The 16021-nt window shown below is 39.7% G+C and overlaps 1 protein-coding gene across 1 annotated transcript in view; it reads right to left on the bottom strand.

The window, feature by feature from the left end:
* Positions 1 to 793: 793 nt before the first annotated feature.
* LOC126173998 (FGGY carbohydrate kinase domain-containing protein) overlaps positions 794 to 16021 on the bottom strand; it is a 125066-nt gene continuing 109838 nt past the window's right edge. The window contains exon 10 of the mRNA XM_049921000.1: positions 794 to 1163. Within this exon, the coding sequence (XP_049776957.1) occupies positions 1073 to 1163 (91 nt within the window). The 3' untranslated portion in view covers positions 794 to 1072. The remainder of the gene's footprint in view (positions 1164 to 16021) is intronic.

Here is a 16021-nt window from a genome sequence, read left to right as displayed (position 1 = left end):
AAATATGTGTGCACCTTCACTAAGCCAGCTGTGCAATATGAACCAGATATATACACAACAGAGGTTATAGTGTATCTACATTTCAATGAGATCTCTGTCCACAGATCTTAAAAAATAAACCATAAAATGCAATTCCTTTTTTATCTTTATCAATTCTGACCACTGGTGTCCAGGGAATATTATGCAATATAAAGCAATAATTGGCATTAAGATGTAGAAAATTGATGTTTAAATATAGCTCATTCAATAACAATGAAAATTAGAGTATTTTTCTTGTGCCTGGAGCTATCTTTGCAACAGTACCATAAAAAACAAATAAAATGCGATGTGTTCATAAGTTACTAGCGAAAATTAGGAACTGAGCTCTTCATGGCAACCCGAATATAACAGTACATTAGATGATGATGATGATGACAATGATGTCGATGATGATGACGATGTAAAAATGATGACATAAACAATAATCGGATATTCTGGAGGCTATCACTCCATGAAGATGAATGCTTAGCAGCACTTATGCACTCTTAAAGTTCAGAAAATGTGCACTGAGGCACCATGGATTCTTCTGCAGGTGACTGGTTCGCCCTGCCTTAATTTTTGTGTACTGTGCATTTTATGTATGATACGTTTAAAAGATCATACCAAACAATAGTGTAATTATTTTCTGTATTATAAATATAAAAAGTGGACACAGGAATAACATAGAAATAATCATATGGACCAAGTGGCGCAACAAAGGGAACACACACAGCGAAAAGAACAAATAAAAAAGGGTAAAGCAAATAAGATACAATTATAGAAAAATATGTATTTTATTTACTGTACTTATGTTTTCCACATATTTTAAGAAATTTAATGTCCTTACTCAGTCCCTATAACATTTTAATCACATTATTTCATCTCTTAAACAGTCTTTTACATTTAAGGTCTTCTTCCCAAAATTTTAAGAGCAGGCTAGTTTTCCCTTTGTGTGGTCCAGTATCAGTCTGTCTTAGCTCTAAGACAGACTGTATGTAATTGTGGTTCCAGTACACATTTATAGATTACAGATGTAAAAAAAAAGTAACACAACCTAAATCATTGATCTTAGTGACATGACCTCTTTGTATGCCCTCTGGTCCTCCAACATTTTCAGAAACACTTTGTACTTTCTTTGGTGGTATCTGAAAGAAAGAAAAAGAACGTTTCATCAAATAAGACTGGTATATTCAAAATGGAATCAACACACAGACATTATTTTGCTGAAAGTTATTAGGATATTATGAAAGTGACAAACACTTTCACCTTAATGTAAAATCAAATTGTTTGTCAGTGTTAGCAATATTTAAGGACAGTACTGAAAGTTGTATGCTATGAAGTAAAAATTATAAGAACTTATCAACATCAGAATTTAGGCTCTACAATATGGGAACCTCACTTATAAAATTCAGTGTTATGGGAGTTCACATTTATTTGACTGAAAACCTGCAAGGAATAATACTTTTGAAAGAGAAATGTTGAAATTTTGTTGCTTTTATAAATACATTTTTTAATTTTGTGAAAGTTTATCCCCAGTGGTCCTTCCAAAAAAAAAAAAAAACAGAAAGAGTGACTCAGGAGCCAGGTACTTCATTATTTATATCTTAAGTGTCTGTATTTGTCCTGTTTGATTTTAATTATACAGTTACACAATTCATGAAAATTGCAACACCAAGAAGGGATGAAACAAATGTAAAGGAACATTATAGGATCTTTAGAGCAGTGCACCAGTAATAAGCAATTATGGCTGTACAGATATTGTGTGCACATATGGCAGCACTGGTCCCTGATGTAACTGAAGCATCAAATTAATTTTCTGAAAGTAAATATCAGTATACCTCTTCAGCATCAAAGGGCACAATGCCAGCATGTGACCAAATTTAAACAAGGAAGAATGACTAGGTTTCATGAAATTGTTGGTGGTCTTACCCTGAGATTTCATCTTATGTTGGAGATGTGCGAGTTAGTTATTCAAAGAGGGTTGTACATGATAATGAGCATATACTTGGCTGTAAAAAAATTGACCACAGTGTAGGATGATTGCCACCTTGTCTGCATTACGGCAACAGACCATAGAATTTCAGTCACAGTGTTGGCTTGGCTCTGGAGCATTGAAATGTGGTTGACCATCCTATGTCAAGGTTCATGGTCCTCTGCTGACAACTGACATGCCAGTGTGTAAGCAACTGTGTCAACTTTAATTCCCTGATACCACAAAGATAGCAATGGATACCTGAACATTTTTCTCAAAATGCTGAGTCATAAAATGTAGTGATTCCAGGTGAGTCCCATTTCAACCTATCCTGTAATGATGGCTGTATATGTGTGATGCACCCCACGCTATAGGACAGCCCGCATTGCTAATTGGATTTATGTTTGTGGCACTATTTTATGTAACATGGGATCCCAATTCCTACATTATGATGAAAATCAAACAATTACAGCTACATCAAAGAAGTTTTAGGACTCAAGATACTGTCCTCTTTCAGGAAAACTAGTCGCCATGTTTCAGCAGAACAACATCCACCAGCATGTGTTGCGAAACGTGCAATTATTTTTCAAGGATTGACAAGTACTACTGTCACCCTAACCTTCACATTTATCTGACATATCATTCATTCATTGAAAATATCTGCTATCTGCAATTTGATTCATTGACAACTTGTTAACCAATCTCCAGCAACAATAGTTGATGTTCCAACTTTTACTTTGAAAATAAGTGGAGGGAAATTCCCCAAGCATATATCCATACCCATACCAGGATGGTTAAAGGCTCCAATCACAGTACATGGTGGCTTTAAATAGTGCTGAATTCACAGAATCAGAGTTCGTGTTTTCAATCACACATACCCACTATACCAAACAGCTTTTTTTTTTTTTTTTTTTTACCAATGTAGTTAACACACTACACTAAAGTGGACTTGAGGTTACTTCTCCACAAGCAGCAGATCAATGCATACCATATATTGCATAGCCATTATATGCAAAAATGGTATGACCAGAATGCTGGCAGTTAAGACATCTCAGAAATTAAGATACGGAGGACCACAGCTCCAGGCAGATGATATCTTCTGTAACATATTCAGGGAATACCACTGTTGAAAATTCACACAAATGCTGCGGTCTTCTGAAGCTGACCACTTACTTCCTTCACAATGTATTTAATGCTGTAGATACCAGCCGACTCCCATTATGGTGCAATTCGTCTCTATCAAGATGCAAGAAATCCTTTCATGCTACAACCAATACCTTCACAATCAATCTGTCATGAACATTATAACCTCAAAGACATTTAGCATTTAAAATCATAGCAGATTGAAGGAAGGTTGTAATTTCTGTAAGTAATGTCCCATTCCTTAATCTTTGGACAAACTTTGTAACATGGGAACTACTTAATCTTACAATTTACTTTTATGTGAACTGCTCTCATATATATATATATATATATATATATATATATATATATATATATATAAGAAAAATGATGAGACTTACCAAACAAAAGCGCTGGCAGGTCGATAGACACACAAACAAACACAAACATACACACAAAAATCTAGCTTTCGCAACCAACGGTTGCCTCATCAGGAAAGAGGGAAGGAGAAGGAAAGACAAAAGGATATGGGTTTTAAGGGAGAGGGTAAGGAGTCATTCCAATCCCGGGAGCGGAAAGACTTACCTTAGGGGGAAAAAAGGACAGGTATACACTCGCACACACGCACATATCCATCCACACATACACAGACACAAGCAGACATTTGTAAAGGCAAAGAGTTTGGGCAGAGATGTCAGTCGGGATGGAAGTACAGAGGCAAAGATGATGTTGAAAGACAGGTGAGGTATGAGCGGCGGCAGATTGAAATTAGAAATTAGCGGAGATTGAGGCCTGGCGGATAGCGAGAAGAGAGGATATGCTGAAGGGCAAGTTCCCATCTCCGGAGTTCTGACAGGTTGGTGTTAGTGGGAAGTATCCAGATAACCCGGACGGTGTAACACTGTGCCAAGATGTGCTGGCCGTGCACCAAGGCATGTTTAGCCACAGGGTGATCCTCATTACCAACAAACACTGTCTGCCTGTGTCCATTCATGCGAATGGACAGTTTGTTGCTGGTCATTCCCACATAGAACGCTTCACAGTGTAGGCAGGTCAGTTGGTAAATCACGTGGGTGCTTTCACACGTGGCTCTGCCTTTGATCGTGTACACCTTCCGGGTTACAGGACTTCAAGGAATCCTCAGAACCTTAGGCCCCCTACAAAACCTTTCACCTGACTCCATCAACCTCCTGACCCCACCAACACCCCGCACCCCTACCTTCTACCTTCTTCCCAAAATTCACAAACCCAATCATCCCGGCCGTCCCATTGTAGCTGGTTACCAAGCCCCCACAGAACGCATCTCTGCCTACGTAGATCAACACCTTCAACCCATTACATGCAGTCTCCCATCCTTCATCAAAGACACCAACCACTTTCTCGAACGCCTGGAATCCCTACCCAGTCTCTTACCCCCGGAAACCATCCTTGTAACCATTGATGCCACTTCCTTATACACAAATATTCCGCATGTCCAGGGCCTCGCTGCGATGGAGCACTTCCTTTCACGCCGATCACCTGCCGCCCTACCTAAAACCTCTTTCCTCATTACCTTAGCCAGCTTCATCCTGACCCACAACTTCTTCACTTTTGAAGGCCAGACATACCAACAATTAAAGGGAACAGCCGTGGGTACCAGAATGGCCCCCCTCATATGTCAACCTATTTATGGGTCGCTTAGAGGAAGCCTTCTTGGTTACCCAAGCCTGCCAACCCAAAGTTTGGTACAGATTTATTGATGACATCTCCATGATCTGGACTCACAGTGAAGAAGAACTCCAGAATCTCCTCTCCAACCTCAACTCCTTTGGTTCCATCAGATTCACCTGGTCCTACTCCAAATCCCATGCCACTTTCCTTGACGTTGACCTCCACCTGTCCAATGGCCAGCTTCACACATCCGTCCACATCAAACCCACCAACAAGCAACAGTACCTCCATTATGACAGCTGCCACCCATTCCACATCAAACGGTCCCTTCCCTACAGCCTAGGTCTTCGTGGCAAACGAATATGCTCCAGTCCGGAATCCTTGAATCATTACACCAACAACCTGAAAACAGCTTTTGCATCCCGTAACTACCCTCCCGACCTGGTACAGAAGCAAATAACCAGAGCCACTTCCTCATCTCCTCAAACCCGGAACCTTCCACAGAAGAACCCCAAAAGTGCCCCACTTGTGACAGGATACTTTCCAGGACTGGATCAGATTCTGAATGTGACTCTCCAGCAGGGATACGACTTCCTCAAATCCTGCCCTGAAATGAGATCCATCCTTCATGAAATCCTCCCCACTCCACCAAGAGTGTCTTTCCGCCGTCCACCTAACCTTCGTAACCTCTTAGTTCATCCCCATGAAATCCCCAAACCACCTCCCTACCCTCTGGCTCCTACCCCTGTAACCGCCTCCGGTGTAAAACCTGTCCCATGCACCCTCCCACCACCACCTACTCCAGTCCTGTAACCCGGAAGGTGTACACGATCAAAGGCAGAGCCACGTGTGAAAGCACCCACGTGATTTACCAACTGACCTGCCTACACTGTGAAGCGTTCTATGTGGGAATGACCAGCAACAAACTGTCCATTCGCATGAATGGACACAGGCAGACAGTGTTTGTTGGTAATGAGGATCACCCTGTGGCTAAACATGCCTTGGTGCACGGCCAGCACATCTTGGCACAGTGTTACACCGTCCGGGTTATCTGGATACTTCCCACTAACACCAACCTGTCAGAACTCCGGAGATGGGAACTTGCCCTTCAGCATATCCTCTCTTCTCGCTATCCGCCAGGCCTCAATCTCCGCTAATTTCTAATTTCAATCTGCCGCCGCTCATACCTCACCTGTCTTTCAACATCATCTTTGCCTCTGTACTTCCATCCCGACTGACATCTCTGCCCAAACTCTTTGCCTTTACAAATGTCTGCTTGTGTCTGTGTATGTGTGGATGGATATGTGCGTGTGTGCGAGTGTATACCTGTCCTTTTTTCCCCCTAAGGTAAGTCTTTCCGCTCCCGGGATTGGAATGACTCCTTACCCTCTCCCTTAAAACCCATATCCTTTTGTCTTTCCTTCTCCTTCCCTCTTTCCTGATGAGGCAACCGTTGGTTGCGAAAGCTAGATTTTTGTGTGTATGTTTGTGTTTGTTTGTGTGTCTATCGACCTGCCAGCGCTTTTGTTTGGTAAGTCTCATCATCTTTCTTTTTAAATATATTTTTCCCACGTGGAATGTTTCCCTCTATTATATATATATATATATATATATATATATATATATATATATATATTTTTGATTGAGTGTTCAAGTATGTTTGTAAGCTGAAGTGCAAGTAGGCAAGTGCTCACTCTGTCTACCCAGCTACATAGCGAGAAACACCTAAAGGCTGTTGCCTAAGCTTATACTGTCCCTTTTGCAGCAAGCCTTATGAATTAGTGGTGACAATACACAGATGGGCCCAGAGTGTTTATTTCCCCCTCAATACTTTAATATTATGTGGACCACAGAAATTAATAAGTGATACAACTAATGCAAGAAATGCACAAGTACACAATCAGTGCTATCACAACACTGCGCTGCTAGATGGGACGTTGATTATTACTCTTCGTATATGGTAGTTGTAGCTTTCTTCCAGGGAAGACCACTGTCGCCACCTGCAAGTGCTGCTTGCTCTTCAATTTACATGCGGATTATAATACTGCTCAAAGGCCCATCCAAAATGCTAGTGTTTGAAGGGAACTGATAGTCACCATTTCATTCCCATAATTAGCTATGGATATGTAAGTTTACTCAAGGGAGCTCCCTGTAACAGAGCTAGCCTAATACCCTTTACCATACTTGTCGTCTGGGCGGTTAAGCTAGTACCCAACTCTCAATGACACAATGTTCCGCTATAATGCCTTACATTGCTTGCAACTATAAAATACTGGTAAAACTTAGTAAGCCCCAGCTTGGGAAGACTAGTTTTACCAAATCTGAACTTAATTACTTAAGACAGAGCCCCCCAAGATACTCTCCTTTTAGCACCACCTAAGAGGCACAAATAGGTTAAGGACTGCTACAGTCACAGAGAGTACTACCTCTTGCAAATGTGCAGGTTTGGGATGCAGAGCTACCTCAGATTCTTCGAAGAAGGCTCACACATTTGTTGCACCATGTGGCTGAACAATTTCCTGCTAGGATATGATGTATGCTGTTGCCTGAAGGAAGGACAGAACCTGGAGTTCTAAAACCTTACTGATGCAGGGCTTGCTGGTGATAATTCCCTTTGTATGCCAAGTTAAAGTCATATCTTCTACCCATACATGTCCCAAATACCATCACTTGGCATTAGCTCACTATGACACTCAAAAATACAGGATCCCAGATGCTACTCACCCACAGCAGAATCTAACAAACATATGGGTAACAATGTAGAACATGTTGAATCAGAACTTATTCTTAAGTACTACCTTTTGCCACTCGGCAGGGCAATGACGGTATTCAAAAACTTGTTTTAGTCTGAGACATTTGTGGCTTATGGACTACAGGATCTGCCACAATGGCACCAGTCAGGCCTACAGCACACTGTGCTGCAAAGTTCAAGAATGAGATTGATAAAATACCATAACATATTAATAGCTCAGTGGAAACGAAAAAGTGCCAGAGCAGTTACACAAAGAAAGATGGATGGATGTCACATGGTGCGAGGCCAGCATGACTAAAGGCCAAATGGGGCTGGGCCTGCAATATGAAGCAGTTGAAGGAATGGGAAAAGACAGTGTTTGTCAATCAGTGAGCAGTTAAAGTGCACAGTGTTTGTGTTGTTCATTGCAGTATGGTCCAGAGACAACACTTGAATGACTTCACACAGGGAAAATTCATCTGGAAACTGGAAGGAGAATGAAGCTCTTCTGCGAACCCTGCAGAACTAGCACTCCTGGAAGGAAGGATATTGCAGAGACATGGCTTAGCCACAGCCTAGGGGTTGTTTCCAGAATGAGATTTTCACTCTGCAGCGGAGTGTGCACTGATATGAAACTTCCTGGCAGATTAAAACTGTGTGCCGGACCGAGACTCAAACTCGGGACGTCATTCTGAACAAGAATCACACCTTTCTTTACAGTGGGGTTATTCCGATGTGCAAAGTATTGGCACACAACAGAGTTCTTGATGCTATGCAAGGAACAATGCCAAGATGTGTGAATGTATGTTAGCAAAATGTTCAAATCTGAATCAACTTCTGTGGCTTGTGCAATTTTCCTACAGTTCAGCGGAAAAGATTGAAGCAATTCAGAATCCTGAGCATTGATATGACAACAAGATGCAGTAGAAGCATGAAAGTCTGTATCAGGGCCAATTGGAAGACATGAAAGTGCAGCCGCATTACCATGTTGAGCTGTTGGACAGTACATAATCTCGTACTGGTACCGAAACAATAACAAAACCCAGCTTTGCAAATATTGGTTTTATTGGATGAAATAAGTGCTGCAAAGGCTTTTGATCCATTACTAAGTAGAATTTTCTGCCATACAAATACTGGCGCAATTTGGTGACAACATAAACAATAGCCAAAGCCTCTTTCTCAATTTGTGAATAGCTACACTGAGCTTTGGATAACACCCTTGATGCAAAAGCAATAGGCCTGTCTTTATCACAAATTCTGTGTGAAAGCACTGCATTGATTCTGTAAGAGGAAGCATCAACTTCCAATACAACTGTTTGTCAGGATCAAAGCAAACTAAGCATCGATCACTGAGCAATGCATCTTTAATGTTTTGAAAAGCTACTTGGCACTCATCTGTCCAAACAAAGGGGTCATTCTTTTGATGCAAGCTATGCAATGGAGCCATTATTTGTGCAGTATTCAGAATGAACTTAATGTAATAGTTCATTTTCCCTAAGACTGACTGCAATTCTGCGACATTGTGAGGAACTGGGAAATCTCAAATGTCTAACAAATTCAACTGAAGAGAATGTGCACCCTGACTGTTTATGACATGACCAAGATACTGCAACTCAGGTTTAAGAAAGTCTCACTTGTCCACTTCACACTTTAGTCCTGCATCAGATAACACATGAAACAAAGCACATAAATTTGAAATGTGTTCTTCAGGTGTATGATTTGCTATGACAATATATTACAAATAATTTAAACAGTTTGGCCCTTTTGCAGTTGTCTGTTCCAAATACCACTGGAAAATGGTGGGTGCGGAAGCACTGCTAAAAGGCAAATGCAAATATTTAAACAAACCCAAATGAGTATTTACTACACACACTTTTTGAGATTCTTCATCAAGCGGTATTTGAAAATATGCATCATGCAAATCAATTTTTGAAATTTTTAGCCTTGCCTAAACCTTCAGAAAAGAGTTCCAGGAATTCTTTTAGCAAGCTAGCGACACTGTCTTTTGCAAGGAATGCAGACACTGACAACACATTGTCCTGAATGTTAAAGCCAAAAAAATCAAGAGAATATGTTCTCACAATCAAATGATTGTAGCATTGTAAAAGTCACTGTTCACATAGGTATGCGAGCCATACATGGCAAGCAATGTACATTTTCCAAGAATGGGAATGTCTTGTCCTTTATAAGCCATCAGTTTCATGCTATTATTAGACAGGCATGGGGAACCTAACAGTTCATATGTGTGATGATTTAGCAATGTGACAGAGGCACCCATGCAACTGAAATTTCATACGTTTCCAACAAAGAAATAAATGAGCAGAAAGTTTGTTGGACAGGTGTGACATTAAAGAAACTGCATGCTTGCTAGTTTTGTGAATGCCTGTTGCAGACTTTTTATATACTCCATTAACGACATGGGCCTTGTGACTAGATGTTTGTGAGTGGGCCAAATTCTTATGTTTGCTCCATTGCAAACATACAGATTGTCCTTTCCTACCACAAGCGTAACACTGATCTTGTGAGCTTGTGGGGTGGGGCAGTCTTGGCGTTTGTGCCATGAACAACAGGGCAAGACTTAATTCTGTTTGCCTGTGTAGCCACCTGTTTAGTGAACTGCTTATGCAGCATGAAGCATTATTTACTCGACGTGGCAAGTGCAAGGTGCCACTGAATGGGCCAGTTGCAAACAAGGGACTCAACCCAACAAATAGCTGACTGCTCAATTTATCGGATGACAGGGCACTTGAACTGTACTGATATAGTATTTGCACTACCTGCTGAAATGGATCAGACTGTTGCAAAGAGTTTAACATCAGGTACATCGTACACGATCCCATCATGCAACATAACACATGAATCTAAAGCCCCACAAGCACATTTGAATTTGCTTTTCCTTGTCATACCTAGCAAATCTGTTACCCACTCAAGATAAGTTTGTTCTGGCCACTTTTTTAGAATTAAATAATCACTTGTTGGTCATAATAGTTAGTGAGTGAACCCACAACCTGTTCATAAGAAAGTTCACTTGGAGTGGCATTAGGAGATAACTTCTGAGTTAATCGGAACACTGCACTTCCTACTGTGGATAATAGATAGGGAAGTATCAAAGTGCCTGGTATGGTGTGAGCAAGTATGTGTGCTTCAAACTGTTTCAACCACTCAAGCCATTCCTCCTCTTGTTCACAAAGCTTGCAGATAGATATTTTCTGTAGTGCATCTAATCTTGCACATGTAGTGCCTGAGCAGTGAATGGTGTAGGCAGGGTGAGCATGTTGGAAGAGACAAATGAACAAAACAGACAAGTCAAACAAGAAAAATAAGTACAAAAGCAAAGAAAATTTCTGCAACACCCACTGAAAACACTGATTAGCAAAAAGAGACTGCTAAATCTAGTAAATGCCCCTGCTAAGAAGATACAAGAGAGAATTAAGGCACCAACAAAACAAAAGAAAATTCCCTGGCCATGAGGTGCGGCGTTGGTATGTGAATCCTCATCACAAATGTGGAATCCTGCCCACTCATGTAATATAGGGTGCCTCGGAAGCTGTTTTCTCAGATAGATAGAAAACATACAAGCAAATCATATTAATGGAGTTTATTACAGTAATTGAACTGACAACACTTAATTTGTGCATGTACAAGGTGGGTCACAATCTATTGGCAACATGCAAATAATCAATGTCCTTTGATAGATATGATTTCCATGCAAGCTAATCACACAAGTTCGTAAGTCACAGCTCTTCTAGTGCCCATCTTCTAGCGTGGCCACAGCTACATAGCACGTTGCTTTTATTCTCTTCGTATAGATGCCACTCCAGTCATGGTGTCCTTCTAGTCAGTGAGCTATTGGCTGATGTCATCTCACAGTCTTCTCCTGCTGTATCATTCTTGATCTTCATGCCAGCACTTGTTATGCTGGAACGATCTGAATGCCCCAAAAATCTGGATATCGCACAATTCAACCAACTAAGCAAATGGAGACCCACAACAAGGCCCCTTTCAAACTCTTTTAGGTTCTGATAACACTGTCTCACTTGAGAGCATATCATCTCCATGTCCTTGACAGTGATTTCTCAATATCTGTCAATGTTCATCCTCCTTATGTGTCCTACCATGCCTGGTAACAATACTCAAAGTGAAAAACTGTAGCACACACTGATGATGTTCTATCTGTCACAGATAACTGCAACTCCTCTCATTTACACATTCACTGACATTGAGTACATGTACAAAGTTACATGGGCATCTGACCATGTCTTTTGACTGAAACACCTTTTTGTCAGGCACTGTATTTTTGCAATTCTGAACAGATCATACAAAAGAAATTGCTGCCACTTCTAGCAGAAATCATTTGTACGTTACTGAAACAATAAAGAGATCCAAACAATTTGTGATTCATGTATTCAAGAACTGTCACTGTAAAGGTAAACATAATTGTAGGCCTATATAACTGACTAATATTTGCTATGTAGTTCTAAAATATGTTTTGCTCACTTGGAGAATGAAAATCTCTTCTAAAAGAATCAGTATGGATTCCACAGACATCACTAATTCAGTTTGCTCCATTCATTCAAGAAATCTAGAGGGTCATAGTTCTGACACACAGCTTGATGCAATTTTATTTGATTGCTTCATGGCATTCATATTGTTCTGTGCTGTTGTCTAGTGAGTAATATATGAGTTAATAGGATGCATCATGTTTCAAAATTCCATAGCAGATAAAATTAAAAACATAATTCTTAAAGGGACAGTAACACAAGAAGTACCAGTAACTTTTGGAGTAGTCACAAGGGAGTGTTACAGGGCCTTTACTATTCACTGTACATATGAACGATTTGTTGGATAATGTCGGAAGTGCTAGAAAACTGTAGTAAAATGCAATAAGACTTGCAGGCAACTGACATTTTGTATGGGGACTGGCAGTTGACCATCAATGTAAATAAATGGAACATTATTGCACATAAACAGGCTGAGAAATTCATTACTATTTGATCACACTACTTGCAACAAATCACTGGAAACTGTATCTAGGAGTATCCATCTACAGTGACCTAAAGTGGAATGACCATAACTTGTTGCAGGAAAAGAAATGCAAGGCTAAGATTCATATGAAGAAACTTAAGGAAATGGAATTAATTAACAAAAGAAGAGGCTTATTAAATACTCAATTGTCTATTCCTTGAATTTTGATCATCAGTTGGGGGATCGTCACAAGGTAGGAGGAAAGAGGGGCAAGCTGCATCACATTGATTCAGTAAGTGGAAGAGTACAATGTCAAATTCCAGTCACAAATGCTACAATGGAAGCATGTGCCTCCCTGGGACATTAACTGTTAAAAAATTCTTAGTATGTACATTCCACAAAGAATCAGGCAATATATTACTTCCTCCCACACATATCTTGAAAAATTACCATGACAGGAAAATAAGAGAGGCTCTTTATACAGTTGGTCTTCCAACACACCCCACATGCGCACATGAGGGGGGGGGGGGGGAATGATCATCGTTAAACTACCCTCCACTAAAACTTGTGAAGCAGATTGCAGAGTGTAAATGTAGATGTAGATAGTACATGTTACATAAAAATCTGTCTTCATTGATGCAACCTAGCACCAGAAACAACATAAGAGCTGCCACAGCTGAGATAGATAGATAGATAGAGAGAGAGAGAGAGAGAGAGAGAGAGAGAGAGAGAACTGTTTTGGCATTATAAAATAACAACTCAAATTGCTATGGGAATTGTGCTTTCCAATAACCACAATCCATCTTAAGGTCTCAGGGACTATGGAACTCATTGCTAGCCAAACATGGCTGAAAGAGCACGGACTGTTCTGTACACAGCACAATAGCAGTGATCCACTAACTTTAGGTTTGCTGTGTGATGTAGTCAAGTAACTTTATTGTTGTACACTGCACCAGATACAATATTCCGTATCTGTTTATTTCGAGGTGTTAAGAGACTGTATGGACTATGTCATATTTATGAAAAGACTGTGTTTGCCCTCAAGGCCTAGTGTAATTGTCAGAATAATGTTTTCATATGGGAATCCATGTGAACAACAACAAAGCCACTGATTGGAACCGTCTGATTAGGCTGAGGTATAGACTTGCACATAAGATCTCATGCAATTACCATGCCATTGCAAGGCAGTACTTTTGCCTACAGATTGACACATATACAAAGACTATATGGCATTTGTACCTGCTTTAGGTTCATAATAAGGGCGCAGGGTATACAGTTTGGAGTTTTATTCAAAAATGCAAAGGAGTATATCATCAAACAATAGTGAAGGAAACAACAGTGATACTATCTTTATGGGGGAAAATGCCATGTATTTAAAACAGTGTGCTGCTTATCAGATATATTACCTTTTCAGACACTGCTGTGAAGTATGACTGATAAATACAGAACAGGGATTCACAAAATCTTATGAAGAGAATAAAATTGCCTGGTATGAACACTACATGATGAAATGCACAGTCGAAACACTACCAAATTTGTAGCAAATGATCGTATGGACCAGAATAGCAGAAGATTCCAGTGTGAGGTCTGTTGCAATCACAGATGTGTACTTTCATATGCAATATTTAGGATCAGTGCCAACAGCAAGGCACAAGTAAAATATAAAATGTGGGAGTACGAAGTACAGTTTGATGGGTATGAAGGATCTTTAAGGTATGCATCAAGAGGTACAGAGTGAAGTGTGCAGTATTACGCTTATTAACATATAGAGCATCAATTTCCAGTTCTTTTATCATACTGAAATTTTCTCAAGATCTCATTATGTTTTTATACATTGTTCTTCACATACCATCATAGATCATGAGTTCACTATCAACATCTTCAGTCAAGTTATTAACACTTGACATGTGCAATAGTGAACCCACCACACTATTCTGATACACATCTAAAATTTCTTTTGATGACTTTCCAATCAAGATGACTTTCCTTATGAGTAAATGTATCGATATCTGTACGAGTTAAACGAAAGAATTTAACAACATTCATCAAAACCCCAGTTATGAAAATAAAGGCATTGTATTAGTGTTGGATGCCATCCACAGTATTATAAGTGAAGTATGTGAATACAGTTTAGAAAACATAGTACTTTTAAATACATATGGTGGACATTACATTTTTAATACATGCTACATATGCCATTGCTGCAATGAAAAATGGCAAAGTGGTAGGTACAGATACGATACCAGGAGAAATATTAAAATGCTTGAACCTAAATGGAATAATAGAAATATTGAGGTTATGTAATAAAATATTTGACAGTGGTGAATGGAATGAGGACTTTATGACAAGAGTAATGATTCCATTGCCAAAAAAACATGGAACCAAGAAATGCAATGAGCACAGGTCAGCCAGCCTCATTTCACATGCAGCCAAAGTGATGTTAAGAATAATTAATAAGAGACTTGAAAAAGTAATGGAGGAGAATATTGGCAAGGAACAGTTTGGCTTTAGACAGAATACAGGCACCAGAGATGAAATAGGGCTCCTACGAATCTTGGGAGAAAGGTTTATTGAAAAAGGAAGAAACCTATTTATGTGCTTCATTGATCTAGAAAAGGCATTTGACAATGTGGGTTGGGACAAGCTGGCGACTATAATGAGGGAAAAGAGAGTGGAATGGAAAAGCAGAAGACTTGTAAACTCATTATATCTTAATCAAAAAGCCTCAGTTAAAGTGAGAGGAGAAAGTACAAACTGGATCGGACTAGGAAAAGGAGTAAGACAAGGATGCTGTCTATTACCTACCCTTTTCAACCTCTACTTGGAAAATATGATTGACCAATGCTCATTAGATGACAAAGGAGTAGAAACTGGAGGAAGAAGAGTAGGGTGTTTGAGGTTTGCTGATGATATGGTCCTTCTAGCCACAGGGGAAAAAGAATTACAGGATTTGGTGGACACCATTGAAGCTAACCGAAAAAATTATGGAATGAAAATAAACACAAAGAAAACAAAAGTATTTGCACTAGGAGGAAATAAAGAAATAAAAATTATACTGAATGGAGAAATATTAGAACAGGTTCAAAATTTTAAGTATCTTGGAAGCAGGATAGACACCGACTGGAAGTGCACCACAGAAATTAAAACAAGGAAAGCAATGGCAAAAGAGGCATACTATAAGAAAAGGAGAATTTTCTGCAGTGGTCTGGACAGAGAACTCAGAAAGAGACTCAAAAAATGTCTTGTATGGAGTGTTCTTCTGTATGGTGCTGAAACGTGGACTTTGAGGATGAAAGACAGAGAAAGGCTGGAGGCTTTTGAGATGTGGACATGGCAGAGGATGGAAAGAATAAGTTGGATGGAGAGAGTAAAAAATGAAGACATACTGAGAAGAGTGGGAGAGAAAATACAGTTACTAGATGTAATAAAAAGAAGAAAAAGGAACTGAATTGGGCATATTTTAAGAAAGAATGATGGACTGATAAAAACAATTTTAGAAGGTTATGTAGAAGGGAAAGGGAAGCGAGGAAGGAAGAGATTTCAGATACTGGATGACGTGATGG

The sequence above is a fragment of the Schistocerca cancellata genome, chromosome 1 (assembly GCF_023864275.1).
Source record: "Schistocerca cancellata isolate TAMUIC-IGC-003103 chromosome 1, iqSchCanc2.1, whole genome shotgun sequence".
Lineage (NCBI taxonomy): Eukaryota > Metazoa > Arthropoda > Insecta > Orthoptera > Acrididae > Schistocerca > Schistocerca cancellata.
The sequence above is the reverse complement of the archived record's forward strand: the minus strand, read 5'-3'. Positions and strand labels throughout refer to the sequence as shown.